Here is a 15,014-nt window from a genome sequence, read left to right on the forward strand (position 1 = left end):
TTGTGTTTCATAATTATTTATCAATAATGTTTCCAACATGGAAAACTGTTGCTGAATGTACGAGTGAGTGTGTGTATGAATAAAGCTCCTTAATTACAAGTATTTAAGAATGTGTGACTCGGGGTAACTTTCTGACTCTGGGCGCCACATGGTGTAGCAAAGTTAGATAAATCTCTTTCCTGGAACACTGTCATGTAATGTTACCACAGCAGAGCGCGCAATCTCACTCACACACTCCCCAGCCACCACAGATCCCCCGCGTGCTTGAACCTCTCAGTGACTTGGCCCCTCTCCGCCCTCCTCCCTTTAAATATCTCAGCCCACGGAAGGCGCACCAGAGCCGTGGCAGTGTTCGACCCGGGACGCCATGGAGCCGACAAGTGCGCACGCAGCGATGAGAGCGACACTCGCGCTTCTGCTGCCTCTCCTCTGCTCCTCCATCGAGCAAGCGCAGCAGCCAGGTGCTACTGTAAGAGAGTATTATATAGCAGCTGTAGAAATCGGCTGGGACTACGAGCCTCACCCAACAACTGAACAAAGGTAAACTCTTTCTTAAATATAAGTCTGATTTAGACAAATGAAATCACGAGCAGTCTGTTCGGTTGGTAAATAATTGTGATGATTATGTTTCCAAATGAAGAAGAAGACTTAGCTTCAGAAAAATCTGTGTCCAGTCAGTTAGGTTAGTTTTGCTCTTATGTTTTTAGCTTTTCTTTATGTAATTTTTTTTTGTTTCTTTAAATTACTTTTGAATTACTAGAAGTAAATTAAATGCAGTTTTATTAAGGAAGAGCTAATAAGGATATTTTAAGTCAGTTTTCTCATAAGTTTCTCTTCATAATTTTATGCGTGTTTTTATCTTTAAGAAGGACATCCAAGGACATTCCGCAAAAATACATCAAAGCAATTTATAGGGAGTATACGGACTCTACATACACTGTTCCCAAGCCAAGACCAGCATGGACAGGTAAGTCTCCTTGTACATATTTTCAATAATCAATAAAAAAAAATCCATAAGTGCTTGTATCATACCACATTTTTTGAATGTTATATTAACATCCAAGGACAGTCAGACAATTTTTCTGAGTGGTTTGAAAAAAAAAAGAAAGAAACAAATTCAACTTTTTTTTGCCTGAATTGTTTGAATTCTTAAAAAAAAAAAAAAGATGTAATTTTCTTGCAGGGATTCAAGGCCCTGTGATCGTCACACAGGCTGGTGAAACGGTGGTGGTCCACTTCAAAAACCTAGCCTCTCAGCCCTACAGTATCAGCCCTGTGGGGATCACCTACTGGAAACAATCTGAAGGTTGGAGTAACAGAATGGAAAGAATTTGTCTTGCTTTCACTCATAAACTTACTCACAAGGTGAACCTTACTCAGTAGGATTCTGTTCTTCCTCACCAAGCAGCTAGCAAGAACTTGACTCAGCTTTCTGACTCATGTCTGTTTAAACATAACGTTCATTCACAAAAAAAGAAAAGCCCAGATCCTTGCTTTCCAGTACTACTTTGGCTGAGATCAACACTTTTCCGGTTTTGCTTGAGTCTGAAAATATGTTATCCGAATCAAAATGTACCCAAAAAAACTGCTTGTTAAGGCTTATTAATGGTTTGATCATGAAAACGGTTTCCTAAGTTATACAGAACTCAGGAAATAACAGTTGCCACCTCATTCCTTAGAAATTACCAAGAGAAACGGTTTTCATTATCTTGCGTGTGCAGATATTGCACTGCCTGTGAGAGCCAAACAGTCAGTCTTTAAACTTCTTTCATCTTCAACACTACCCAACCGTCAAGGATATAGCTGAATATCACTGACTTAAGAAGGTTCTTAGTGTTAATAACCCCCCTACAGATTAATGCTGCCATGGATCTAATGCAGTCAGTTTCTGTAAGCAGTTCATGTCTTACCACCAAAGGATAGATTCCTATAACTGCGCTTATCCTAATCTGAAAAGCAGCTTCTGCCATGTCCAGGAACGGGATTTGATGAAGCAGATCCAATCACTTCAGCGTCACCACAAGCCGCCACTCATCAACCACTCTATTAGCTACACCTCGCTAGTAATGGGTTAGAACCTCTTTGTGTCTTCAGAATTGGCTTCATTCAACATGTCACAGACTCAGTAAGGTGCTGGAAACATTCCTCAGAGATTTTAGTCCACATTGACTTGATAGCATCACACAGTTACTGCAGATTTGTCGGTGGCACATCCACGATGTGAATCTCCCGTTCCACCACATCCGCTCTATTGGATATTTGGTGACTTTGGAAGCATTTTGAGTACAGCAGACTCAATGTTGTGTCCAATGAACCAGTTGAGATTATTTGAGTTTTGTGACATGGTTCTGGCCCAAGACGAACTTTAGCACATCATCTTGACTACCTATCTACATGCCTAAATGATGCGCTGATTTACTGTCATGGGATTGGCTGATTAGAGTTTTAAGACAGAGTGGCTAGAGAGTGTATTTTCTGCTTTCAATTCTTTCTACTGCTTGAAGGGTACAGATGAGTCACAAAGTGATTACATGTGGTTTCTTTCCAGGAGCTGGGTATGATGACTCCACAGCAGGCCAGGAGAAGGAAGATGATGCCGTCTCTCCTGGAGGATACTATGAGTATGTGTGGGACATCAGCCCTAAAGACGGCCCCACCACCAGCGACCCCGATTGCCTCACCTACTCATACACATCACGAGTCGATACAGTCAGAGACCTTAACTCAGGACTCATTGGTGCTCTGCTTATCTGTAAAGCAAGTAAGAATGCTACTGATTCATCTTTCTGTTGGTATTTTCCATAAACACATACTATCAAAAATCAAAAACATAAAAAGAAAGAAATAAGGCCGTCTTAATCAGAGCATCATCTAGCTTTAACTACTCTGACTCTGTTATGTTTCAATTAGAGGTATAGTTATGATAGCACTGCATGGAGATAAAAGCAGTGGACTGGAAAGAGAATTTCAAAGAAGTGTAAGGAATTGTGGAAATGTACTCGATGGGATCCTTTTATCGCATCCTGCATCGTGTGAATTATGCCTGTCTTCCTTCAGGTGCCTTCACAGAAGACGAGGAGAGGAGATATCCGGCGTTCGTCCTTTTTTTTGCAGTGTTTGATGAGACCAAAAGCTGGTATGGAGAGGTTGGAGAGAGGGTGAGCAGAGAGAAGTTCAAAAGGAGCAACGGCAAGAAGGAATACCACACCATCAATGGCTTTGTTAACTCAACGTTACCTGGTAATCAAAGAGCCCGACTCAGAACAGAAATCACTTAACATTACAGCAAGAAAGTCATGCTGTAATGTTAATTGCCGCTAACACTGTGCGGGCACAGCTTATCAGTGGCTGCTTTGTATTTGGTCGTCACAGGAATTTGGTCGCATTTTATTCTGCCTTACCCACTCTCTCTGTTTCTGTGTTTTTGTGTGTAGGGTTGACAATGTGTCAGGGCCGAAATCCTGTGTTCTGGCATCTGATAGGCATGAGCACAGCTCCAGAAATCCACTCCATTCAGTTTCAGGATCATTCTTTGACGGTAATCTAATGTTTCATTCTGGAAGGGCAGGAACATGTATATGTAATAAGAATACACTTAGATTAAGGAATATGTGCTGCTTCCTTATTATTGCTTATTACTTTTCTATACAACACTACACTCAGTTTGGCTTCAGAAACAGTGCAACAGATATATAATAAAGCTCATTAAACCGTGTTTGTCACAGCAAAGCATTTTGGGATACGTGTTTTCTTTCTAAGAGTTAGGTGATGTTAGATTTTTAAACGCGATCTTAAATGTGCACTACACTGCCTTTGTTTGCTTTTTTTTCTTCAGATATTGAACCATCGTAAAGTCACCGTGGAGGTAACCCCCATGAGCTTTATCACCGCAGAAATGAGACCTCACACCATCGGCAGCTTTCTAATCAGCTGCAAAATACATGCTCACCGCCATGGTAAGAAAGACCAAGATTCCGGAACCAGAACATTTTATTCATTTTGTTGTTTTGCGAGTCTTTATTTTCATTGTGCACGTCTGCTTGCCCCAGATGGCATGAACGCATTGTTCACAGTGGAGAAAAAATGCCCCGAGGTCGTTACTCCTCCAGCGCCCAACCGGCGTCAAGTCAAACACGAGGAGGACTACAGCGACGAGAACTTCGACGATGGCGATTTGTTCAACGTGATCAACGTTAAACCAAAGAATACACAACTGCAAGTCAGAAGCCTCAGAGGACAGGAGTCCAAAACCTGGGTGCATTATATTGCTGCTGAAGAGGTCACCTGGAACTACGCTCCTCATCTCAAACCCTCTGACAGGTACTGAGAGGAATCATAGCAGAATAGCAGAAGAAAAACAGAGCGACACTTGTTTAACTCAATGTTTGTTTTCTCTTTGCTTCATCAGTGAGTTCCAGTCCAGATATTTGCCTTCAGCTTCACACCACCTCAGCTACCAGTATAAAAAGGTCGTGTATGTGGAATACACAGATGGATCTTTCACTCAGCGGAAAGACCCTGACAGCCCACTCCTCGGCCCGATTCTGAAAGGAAAAGTCAATGATCAGTTCCATGTGAGTGAATAACATTTCAGAGTTTTGCATCCTTAAATTTAAGCAAAAACTATCAGAATCACACCAGACTGAGAGGTGAACCTACCTTTGAATGGCTTTAATATTTTGCAGATCACCTTTAAGAACCTGGCCAGTCGCCCTTTCAACATCTACCCCAACGGCCTTACCAAGATCTTTCCGCTGCAAAGATCCACAAATGGTAAGCTAAAGAGACAAAATGATTGTCTCTCAGTTTTGAGTGGTTTTGTCAGACATCGAAAAGTTAATTTTAGTCATTGCGAGGTAGCATTTTTAAGGTTTCTCACACTGTTTAAGGTAATTTCCCCACTTTTAATCTGTAAATATAATCCCTGCAGTAGCAGATTACTGATCCGAAAAGCACACAGATAAAGTCAAGAAATAAATGACAGTTTTAAACACAGCACCTTTAAAATTGACAAGTTAAACGTGACTGTTTTTGATTAGTCCCTGTCACCAAAATGACAGACTCTAACATCTGATTGATTATCTTTATTAACGCCTAATGATTTCATTCACAAAGTCTTTTCAAATCTAACCAAACAGCTGCAGAGAGTGACCTGCACTCAATGGGTGTGCCCCCCAACAAGACGTTTGGCTACATTTGGAGGCTAACAACAGATGATGGGCCCTTGGAAGGAGACCCCACGTGTTTGACCCAGCTGTATCAAAGCACTGTCTCCCCAGAGAGGGACTTGGCCTCTGGGCTGGTGGGCACCCTGCTCATCTGCAAGTATGACGCCATCGATTTCAGAGGACGACTGGTTAGGAGAATGTTAATGTTTTCAAGCTGCAGCCACAACCGTTAATGTGCACTGACGTAACATTGCAGCTTGCTCTGTGTTTTGCTGAATCCTGTTTTTGCATGCAGTTGGGACCAGATAAGAAGTTCAGCTTGATATTCGCCATATTTGATGAGAACAGGAGTTGGTACTTTGATGAAAACATGCGGAAGTCCACTCAAAAGTCCTTCAACACCACGGAGCCCGACTTCTACAACTCAAATGTCATTTACAGTGAGTTACGTTTACTTCTTTTCGGTGGTTGTTACTGAAATGAAAGCCACTTTTGAACACAAAATATAAAATAATCATCAGAAGTTGAAAAATAAATCATTTGATTTGCTTAATTCCTTTCAGGTGTAAATGGCATCATGTTCAGCAGGCGTCAGTTTGTGATGTGTCAGACTGATGTGACCTTCTGGCACGTTGCCAGTGTGGGCACCCAGAGTGACTTCCTCTCCGTCTACTTCACTGGAAACATGTTTCAGTACCAAGGCCTCTACCAGTCTGTCCTCACCCTATTTCCCATGACTGCTATAACTCTTCCCATGGAGACGGAGCTTATTGGTAAGGTCATAGGCCAACATCTGCAGAGAGAGTCAGCTGTTGTAATTGCAGGAACAAATTCATTTGTTAAATATTGTTTGGTGGGTGGATTCAAACTTTAGGCAACTCTGGAGTCTTGGTTTTTTATTGTTGTGTGACTCTGGTACCCTATTTCCACCCCTAAGTGACACAGACACAGTAAAGACACTGTAATCAGGGATGTAACAATCTGGAGAGCGCTGCTTTTTTAACAATGCGTATCAAGGCAGTTATACAGGACACACAAAGGTTGTTTGGCTTGTGTGCAAAGTGGATGTTTTACTTTGTATCGCACACACACTTTTCCCCTCTTGTAGGTGAGTGGGAGATCAGTGCCTTTGACAGCAGCCTCAAGAACCGCGGGATGAGCATCCACTACACCGTTCGTCCCTGCGGGAATGGAGACAGGGATGACGATCTCTCTGACTATATTGATAAAATAGACTTCCTGCCAAGAGGTTTGAGACCTGAAAATCACACAGTGTTGGTTCGAGTGTGCAAGAAAGCCCGGGCTCAAAACAGTACTCAGTCACTTAACACCACTGCTCAAACTGAAGGAACTGGACCGAGATGCCGCCTGAGGAAAGTGAACATAGCATCGCTGAAAGGGGGGAAAGCTCCCTCTGAGAGTGAAATCCCACTGGATGTCTTGAAAGAATTAGACAGAGATGGAGAGAGGGCAGCTTCTGAGAATCAGACAGAGCATGGAGAAAGACAGAGACAGAGAAGGCAGGCAAACAGAAATGAGACAGATGAAGACATAAGCTCTGAAGATTTAATGGATGAAGAAATTACAATGGAGATTGTTGGAGAAGTTGTGGAAAACATGACTGACATCGATGCCAAGGCAAAAGCTGAGGAAAGCAGAGAAATGCAAAGCGAGAAGAATGACACAGTGGTAGAACTTGAAGAGAGCAACGAGATCATACTGGACCGGGAACCCCTGTTGAGCACCAAGGTCTCAGCTGCAGAGTTACAAAATTCAGCAGATATGGATAAAAACTTAGTACCGCAAAACCACATTCGCATCAAGCCAGAGCGACTCATACATGATCTGCCTGATGTGGAAGTCAACTACACTGCTGCAAACACAGCGATTGATCTGTCCTTCGAGTATGATGACTACAGTTATGAGGTACCGGGATGTATGTCTCACGCACATTTGTAAAGGACATTAAATAGCACGAGTCTCACTACATAAATTCGAATTGTTTTTTAGGCGAATGACACATTAGATACAGTTGGTGCAGATTACATAAACGTGCGCTCTGGAGGAGTCAGACCTCGGCACTACTACATTGCTGCAGAGGAGATCATCTGGAACTACGGCATCAGAAAACCACAACAGGTCTTTGAAAACGGGTAAGAATTAAGTTTCCTTGCAGAAATTCTAGGAAACTGTCAAACATTTGTGGCACTATGCCTTTATTTTTCCTGTTGTTTTCTGGCCTTTTTGACTTCTTTCTCAAATTTGTGTAATAAGAATAGGTCAGCTGAAGACTGAGAGAGGACAGGAAACTGTTTGAAAGCCCACCCAGTGTTTATGCAACCAACTTCCCCCATTAAAATGTGAAATCCTAATGTCACCTGAAAACCAAAAAAAATACATCTTTAATATAATTTGTGTAAACGGCAGTTTCGACTCAATCCCTCCTTTTAGTGAGATACGTCGAGGGATCAGGAAGTTCCTGCCAGATTATAAGAAGGTGGTGTTTCGAGCCTACAAGGATAAAGACTTCCTGCTACCTGAAGACAGAGGGGAGCTTCAGGAGCACTTGGGAATCATGGGACCTGTCATCACAACTGAGATTAATGATCTCCTTACTGTGAGTGCTACTGTACCCAAACCAAAGTAAAACAATGACTGTTTCCTCAAGACTCGGCAGATATCTAACTTGGTGCTGAAATATGGAAATAAATGTGAACAATGGTCATCAATTAATTAGTTAATTAAACCCATCTTCTCACTATGTCTAATCCCAGGTGACCTTTAAGAACAGCGCATCCAGACCGTTCTCCTTTCACCTTCACGGAGTCTATGACCGAAGCCAGGGGGCCAGCACTGCCCAAACAAGCTCCCCCTCTGCTCCGCCCGGGGTGCCAGGAGAGCCCGTTCCTCCTGGTGAAGCCCGAACTTATAACTGGAGAGTAACCAAGAAACAAGGACCGACTGACTCTGAATTTGACTGCAAGACTGGGGCCTATTACTCCACTGTGGACAAGGTCTGCAAAGTCTTCATTTGTACCCTGTTCCTATCTTAAGATAGGAACTAAAATGTCCAACATTAACACTATTCACCTGAGTAGGAGAAAATTCACAATTCTTTTTTATATTCTAGGAGAAGGACCTTCACTCAGGTCTGATCGGTCCACTTGTGATCTGTAAGCCTGGTACCCTCCGGCCCAATGAGAACACGCAGCCAGGCATCCAGGCGTTTTCCCTGCTCTTCCACACCTTTGATGAAACTAAAAGCTGGTACCTGGAGGAGAACCTGAAGCGACACTGTGCCCCACCTTGTCAAGTCAATGCTGAGGATCCCTGGTACCACACCAGCAATAAGTTTGCAGGTAAAGATTAACACATTGATTTCTGATGTAAAATCTGCCTGCCTAGGCTGTAATCACTCTAATAAGTAATGCCAATGTTTATCCTCAGCAATAAACGGCTATGTGGCAGAGACTCTTCCTGGTTTGCTGTTAGCCCAGTACCAGCGAGTCAGGTGGCACCTTTTGAACGTAGGAAGCGACACAGAGATCCATGCTGTGCACTTCCATGGTTTGCCTTTCACTATTCATGCTAAGCAGGAACACCGTATGGGCGTCTACAACCTCTTCCCTGGTAAATACATATGCATATTCATATACTTATTTTTCCACTCTCCCAGACTCTACTGCTCTTCATCATATGATGACACATGAACAGATGCTTCCACTGAAATAACAGATTTTCTTTTTTTACCAGTTGGGGTTAAACACGTTTTTGTTTGCTTTTCCTGCAATGAAACACACTTTTTTCATGTATTGCATTGCTCACCAATTTATTCCTCCCTCCTCTAGGTGTATTTGGCACGGTGGAGATGAGACCACCCACGGTCGGCACTTGGCTGGTGGAATGCACTATTGGAGATTATCAGCTGGCTGGCATGAGGGCTAAACTACTGGTCTATGACCCAAGTACGTGCAATGTACTCTGACCAAGTAATGCTGCTGTAAATAGTATTGACTGAGTTTTTAGGTGAAGGATGGTACCAGCAGAACATGCTAAAAATTGTATAATATATGGGTAATTTTTGTGTGCATGTGGAAACTTGTAATGCATGGAATTTTTTTGGTTTTGCTATGCAGAATGTGTTTTGCCGCTGGGGATGAAATCAGGGAAGATTGAAGATTCCCAGATCACAGCATCAGATCACATAGGTAAGACAGCAGGAGAAGGGGAAGAGTTATTATTATATTTATTTATTTTAGTCCAATTCAGCAGGGAAACACACCAAGAAGGCTCTTAATCCCTCTTAGTGTGCGCAGAGGAGATGAAGGGCTTAACATACAAATGAAAAGAACTCACTCTGGTGGCCACCAGGAAACTTTATGAGATCTGAAAGCCCGGAAATTACCCACAGCGAGATGGATTATAACTGTGTTTTCACGTGTGTCTAGATTACTGGGAACCAGCGCTGGCGAGGCTGGACCAGTCAGGTTATATCAATGCCTGGATGGGCAAAAACAAGCAATCATGGATACAGGTTAGATGTGCAGCTTTCTTTGTTTCTGCTCTATTTCCTTCACTTACGTAAAGTCATGATGTTCTGAACTGATCTAAAAAATGATGTCAAAATCAGTTTAATCAATCAGTTATCTCATATAAACCAAAAATAGGGCACAGGAAAATATAATGCAATGTCTGTGTTTTTAGGTTGATCTGCAAAGACCCACCCTCATGCATGGTGTGCAGACACAGGGAGTGAGGTCAAGGCTGAGAGAGCACTACATCACATACTTCACTGTCTCCTACAGCCTGGACCAGGAGACTTGGACTAATTACAGAGGAAACGAGACCAGCAACATCAATGTATGTCCACATGCTGAATATCTGTTACAGTAAGGGTTGAAATTGCCCTGTGATATTTAATTCCACAGTTTCTGATATGAGGCTTGAAGTAAGTAAATTTTACTTCAAATAAGCCAGGCGTCCTGACTGTCATTGCACCACACAAACATGACAATAAGATTATAAAAAGACTCAGAGCAATTCAGTTATAAAGGGAACTTGTAGCTTTTTTAAATGACAAATAAGGCCAGTTACGATAAACATGTCTAGATTTTAAAAACAAAATCTAAATATAAGATTATTACACTGGACAGCAGCTGCAGTTTTGTGGCATGCACCACTAAAATGTTAACCCTTCTGGAAATTAGTACTGCAGCTTTGAAAAGTCCAAAACTAGAAACCACACATGTCATTTGCAAACCCCACATTGCCAGAAAAAAGAGAGCACATGACCACTTTTATATTTTTATTGAAGTTCCAGATATGGCATGATGTCATTTAATGTGTGCTGGTTTGAAATTGTGTGTTATGGAACATTTCACAGGGCAAAAGCAGCTCTGCTATCTGTTTCCTGTTTCATGTTTGGAGGAAGACAACCCGCTTCCTCCTTCCTCCTTCCTTTCTACTGAATCCAAAAGTTAAAGTGAAGAGTAGAAGCTCAAGCGAAAAGTGAAACTTGCTGCTGTGAAGCTGTTACTTAATATTTGATTGAGTCGACGGCTAAAATTATTTCCAATTCCTCATAGTTGCTTCTATTTTGCGTCAAAGCACCACAGAAATGAAAAGCCAAGGATAAATAGTAAATGAACTAAAAAGGAGGCTTTATTAAATTGTTTCATTCTTAAATAAATGCTGTAAGACACCAAATACTTGGTTACTCATCTCAAGCAAATTTCAAGTCTGGAAAAGAAAGAAAAGTATGGAGAATGTGCGGCAGTTGTTTCAGTGCTGGGTTGTTCTGCTAAAACATGCCGTCCTGCCAAGTGTGATCTAAAAAGTGGTTCTGTTGTAGATCTTTCATGGCAACCTGGACAGCTCCAAAGTAAAAGAGAACCTCTTCTCCCCGCCATTCGTGGCACGTTACATCAGGATCCACCCTTACCGCGTTGTGCAGAGGCCCGCTCTCCGGCTGGAGCTGCTGGGCTGTGATCTCAACAGTGAGTTGTACCAAAAATAACAAGAATGATCTCAATGTAGTTCTGTATAGACTGTGAAAGTGCTTACATCATATCTGTGGGATATATGTGCGTTGCCAGGCTGCTCTCTCCCTCTCGGACTCCAGAGGAAGAGTATTCCTGATGGCAGCTTCAGCGCTTCCTCATCTCACTCCTCGTTTCTCCGTACCTGGAAACCAAGTCTCGCTCGCCTCCACCAGGAGGGCGGCGCCAACGCCTGGAGGCCAATGGTGAACATGCACACACATAATTACACATATGCAAAATTTGTAGAAAACTGTACACTGACTTATTTTTAATAAACATAAAGAATAAGAACAAGTGGCGGCTTTCAGGGAAGTTACTCTGGCCTTCATTTAGCATTTCAGAACTACACATGAGGAGAAAAGGATATTGATTATGTTACAGTTAGTGGAGCGGAGACCATTTACAGTGTGTCTGACGTGCAGTTCACACAAACCATAAGTTCTGTTTAACTCTGATGTCTGGGAAAAAATATGTCTGCCCACTGAGGATACCATAAACCAGACAGTTTGTTTTATATCTCATTTAATCTTGGAATACAAATGAAATATTAAAAAATGTTTTACTCTAAGCAGCAAAAATATTAACAGATCAGCTTTGCAAGCACCATCAGTGCCTCAGCTATACTGTTCAAGAAGCTTCACCACTGAGAGAGCAGTAATTTGCATAATGACATTTATTAAGCTTTCAATCTTCTGTCTGAAGTTATCATTTTCACACTTCGCAGCACTGAACTTGAGAGGTGTGATTTGTCCTTGTGGAAAACTCTTGAGCTGCTTATTAAAGGTCACACACATCAGTTGGGACTGAGGTCAACCACTGCGCGCTACCTTTTACCTAGAACAGTCTTTTTAAAAGGTTTCAAGGATCTGATCGAATTAGATAATATTTTCCTTTTTTTAACATCCTGATTGGCTCCGCTAGTACCTGAAGTGAGTGCTAAGGTTAGACTAAACAGGAATTCTGCAAATATGTCACAGGATACTGAAAAAAAAACACATTTTCTTTGCTTTTCTTTGTAAGCATGAGAGATCTGATTTTTAGACTGGGTTTTAATATAAAGAGCACAGAGTTTCAAGTTCTGTTTAGACTTCTGATGCCAACCGTTTCCCTGCAGTAAACAGCTAAAATGTTTCCTGAATGACGAATGGAGGATTTAAAGTACATAAAAAAGTCTTCACAATAAGCACTCGTGTAGGTCTGGCCATGCACAGCAAAGTCATGTCAGTGGAAAATGATGCATCGCATTGCCAAAAGCATTTTCTTAGTTTATGAGTTTCCTCCTTCCTGGTAATACGGGAGAGGAAGCAGTGTGGTATTCATTTTGGCCATCTCTACATCTCTTTGCTTTCTTTGCTTTATCTGCTTCATTCAGAAACATGTATCCATTTCTTTTAGTCATAAAAGTTTTTTTTTACTAATTTAATTTATTAATTTTTGCACATAATATCACAAATGTAGATAGATAGATAGATAGATAGATAGATAGATAGATAGATAGATAGATAGATAGATAGTGTATTTTTGATTTAAGTGGTTGAGCATATAGCGGTGGATTAAATGTTGCAAAAACAAAAATTCAGTTAGATTTTTTAAGCCCTGGTTTCAATCCGGGCTTCTATATATTGTATGTTGCCTGGACGTATTGATCCTGTCAACATGCTTTTTTTCTGTTGGGTATCTGTCAATTAAATTACACACCACAATATTGAGTTTCTGCAGCCCAAGAGGTCAAGCTGTTTGTCCAGTAACTAGAAGGTCAGTGGATCAATCCACAGTCCGTGTAAGAACTCAACGTAAATTCAAAAGGTCAAAGTCTTTACTGAATATTCAGGCAGCCGTACACAGTATGGACAGAAGCATTAGGTTGCACCTCTTCATCTTTGAATTCAGGTGTTTTCAGTCCCATTGCTACAGAATTGAAGAGGTGTGGTGCTGTAACAATGCACCAACATTAAGTCATTTGGTGAAATCTCTTTTTCTGCATATTACACCATCATCCGTGCTATTGCAAAGTGGAAGTGTTTTGAAACCACTTCAGCTCAACAACAAAGTGGCAGATCAGATTTAGTTGCACAGTTGCCAACAATCTGTTGACTCATTAAATGCAGAGACTGGTGTCTCAGCCAAAGAAGACAAACTGAAATAACAAGACATGTGAGTCTTTCAAAACAAAACAAGAAGCAGAACAAGTAAACAGGCCAGGTTAACTGACTTTCAGAGTGTTTTGTAGGCCAGGGGACGCTGCTAATTAATTAATTAATTAATTAATTAGCAGCTCCCCCATCTTCCAAGAAAAATACATTAAAATGATGGGTGACTCAAGATTTATGTATTTCCTAAATGTATCCACCTTTTTCTTCCGAACATAGACATTTATAATAATTTCCTAAATTTCACAATGTACTTGCACTTAATCATTTTTCTCTCTCTTTTATATCTAACCATGTTTCCTCATGTATCTCTCTTACCTCAGAACAACAACCCCCACGAGTGGCTGCAGGTTGACTTGGAGAAAGTCAGACGCATCACAGGAGTCATCACCCAAGGAGCACGATCACTGATGACCCAAATGATGGTGACGGAGTTCTCAGTCACCAGCAGTCTTGATGGGCACTCCTGGAGCAGCGTGTTAGACGAGAGAGCCCGGAGAGAAAAGGTAGGCTTAGTGTTTAGTTTTGCAGTAAAATGAGGCCTCTGTCAGTCTGGGATGGGCTCCAGCTTCCTCTATGACTTCACCTACATAAAACAGTCCATAAAACTACAATGACTAACATGCTTACTGCTTCTTTAATTTATTTCTTCAGGGAGGTTACCAAAATGTGTTGGCATTTAAAGCATTTTGATGTTTTAGTGGCATAAAATGCTCTGGGTGCCGGCATGCACAACCAGGTGCAGATATGTGTCCGATTCTGCATGAATCTGTCAAACTGTTTACTTACCGCTTCTCTTCTTTCTTCCTCTGTTCATCCAAAGATCTTCAAAGGAAATGACGACCCTGACGAAGAAGCCATCAATGTTTTTGAGCCTCCGCTGTTTGCCCGCTACATCCGAATCCACCCACGGGGTTGGATCAAAGACATCGCTCTGCGTCTGGAGGTGCTGGGCTGTGACACACAGCAGGGCGTCTGAGACCACTGGACAAACGCAACCAGCAGCACGAAGCAGCGTTTAAGAAGTAGAAAAGCCCTCGTTAAGTTATATATAAATTGTATTAAGCTATTTTTCCTGTGGCTGCAATCTGTGAACAATTACTGATCAGAAGAAATTAGAGCTGAAAACTCTGAGAATTACCACTTCAGCATATGGCTGCAATAACTACAGAGAAAACCTTTTGAATGTAATCGTGTGTAAATATTTCTGACTCAGATGGATATATACTGTTTGGCTGTTTTATATCATTGGAAAAGTTTGTATTTTTGTGCTTTACATTTGAATAAACTATGAACTTACTAGTTAGTGGTGCTTTTTTCATGATACTAAAAATATGTGTAATATATTACATAACATATTTTTGCTGACAGACATAAAACATTTGAATTCTTATGGCTGCTTTCCAAAACTGTTAACTAGTCCAAAGTTGAACATGCTTAGAGCTAAACTGAGTGTTTTCTGACTCACTTTTTTGCGTTCTGATCTCCAATTACTTTTCCTGCTTTTGCTTTCTTCATTCTTTCCAGCTCATTATCCATGCTCTTTCTTCATTTCATCTGTCTTAAGTCCAAAATGTTCCCAAACTGTTATTTTGGCTTATCCGCCTCCACCAGGCCCTCCTGGCAGAAACAATGAACCCTTCAGGTCCAGCATT

General features: G+C 41.5%; 1 protein-coding gene across 1 annotated transcript; it reads left to right on the forward strand.

The window, feature by feature from the left end:
• The first annotated feature begins 352 nt into the window (after window positions 1–352).
• Window positions 353–14,558, forward strand: f8 (coagulation factor VIII, procoagulant component). Its single transcript, XM_085362922.1, has 27 exons — window positions 353–540; window positions 867–967; window positions 1,184–1,306; window positions 2,549–2,761; window positions 3,058–3,240; window positions 3,435–3,538; window positions 3,836–3,956; window positions 4,050–4,320; window positions 4,409–4,574; window positions 4,686–4,773; window positions 5,139–5,356; window positions 5,464–5,608; window positions 5,732–5,941; window positions 6,277–7,094; window positions 7,179–7,321; window positions 7,620–7,785; window positions 7,943–8,182; window positions 8,299–8,527; window positions 8,616–8,798; window positions 9,017–9,133; window positions 9,305–9,376; window positions 9,617–9,702; window positions 9,873–10,028; window positions 11,020–11,164; window positions 11,264–11,412; window positions 13,683–13,865; window positions 14,183–14,558. The coding sequence occupies exons 1-27, from the start codon at window positions 368–370 to the stop codon at window positions 14,336–14,338; spliced, it is 4,959 nt and encodes a 1,652-aa protein (XP_085219048.1). The 5' UTR covers window positions 353–367; the 3' UTR covers window positions 14,339–14,558.
• The last annotated feature ends 456 nt before the right edge of the window (window positions 14,559–15,014 follow it).

Source organism: Diplotaxodon limnothrissa, linkage group LG2 (assembly GCF_057381915.1).
Source record: "Diplotaxodon limnothrissa isolate DT_005_m linkage group LG2, D_limnothrissa_male_GT1.1, whole genome shotgun sequence".
In the NCBI taxonomy this organism is placed as follows: Eukaryota; Metazoa; Chordata; class Actinopteri; order Cichliformes; family Cichlidae; genus Diplotaxodon; species Diplotaxodon limnothrissa.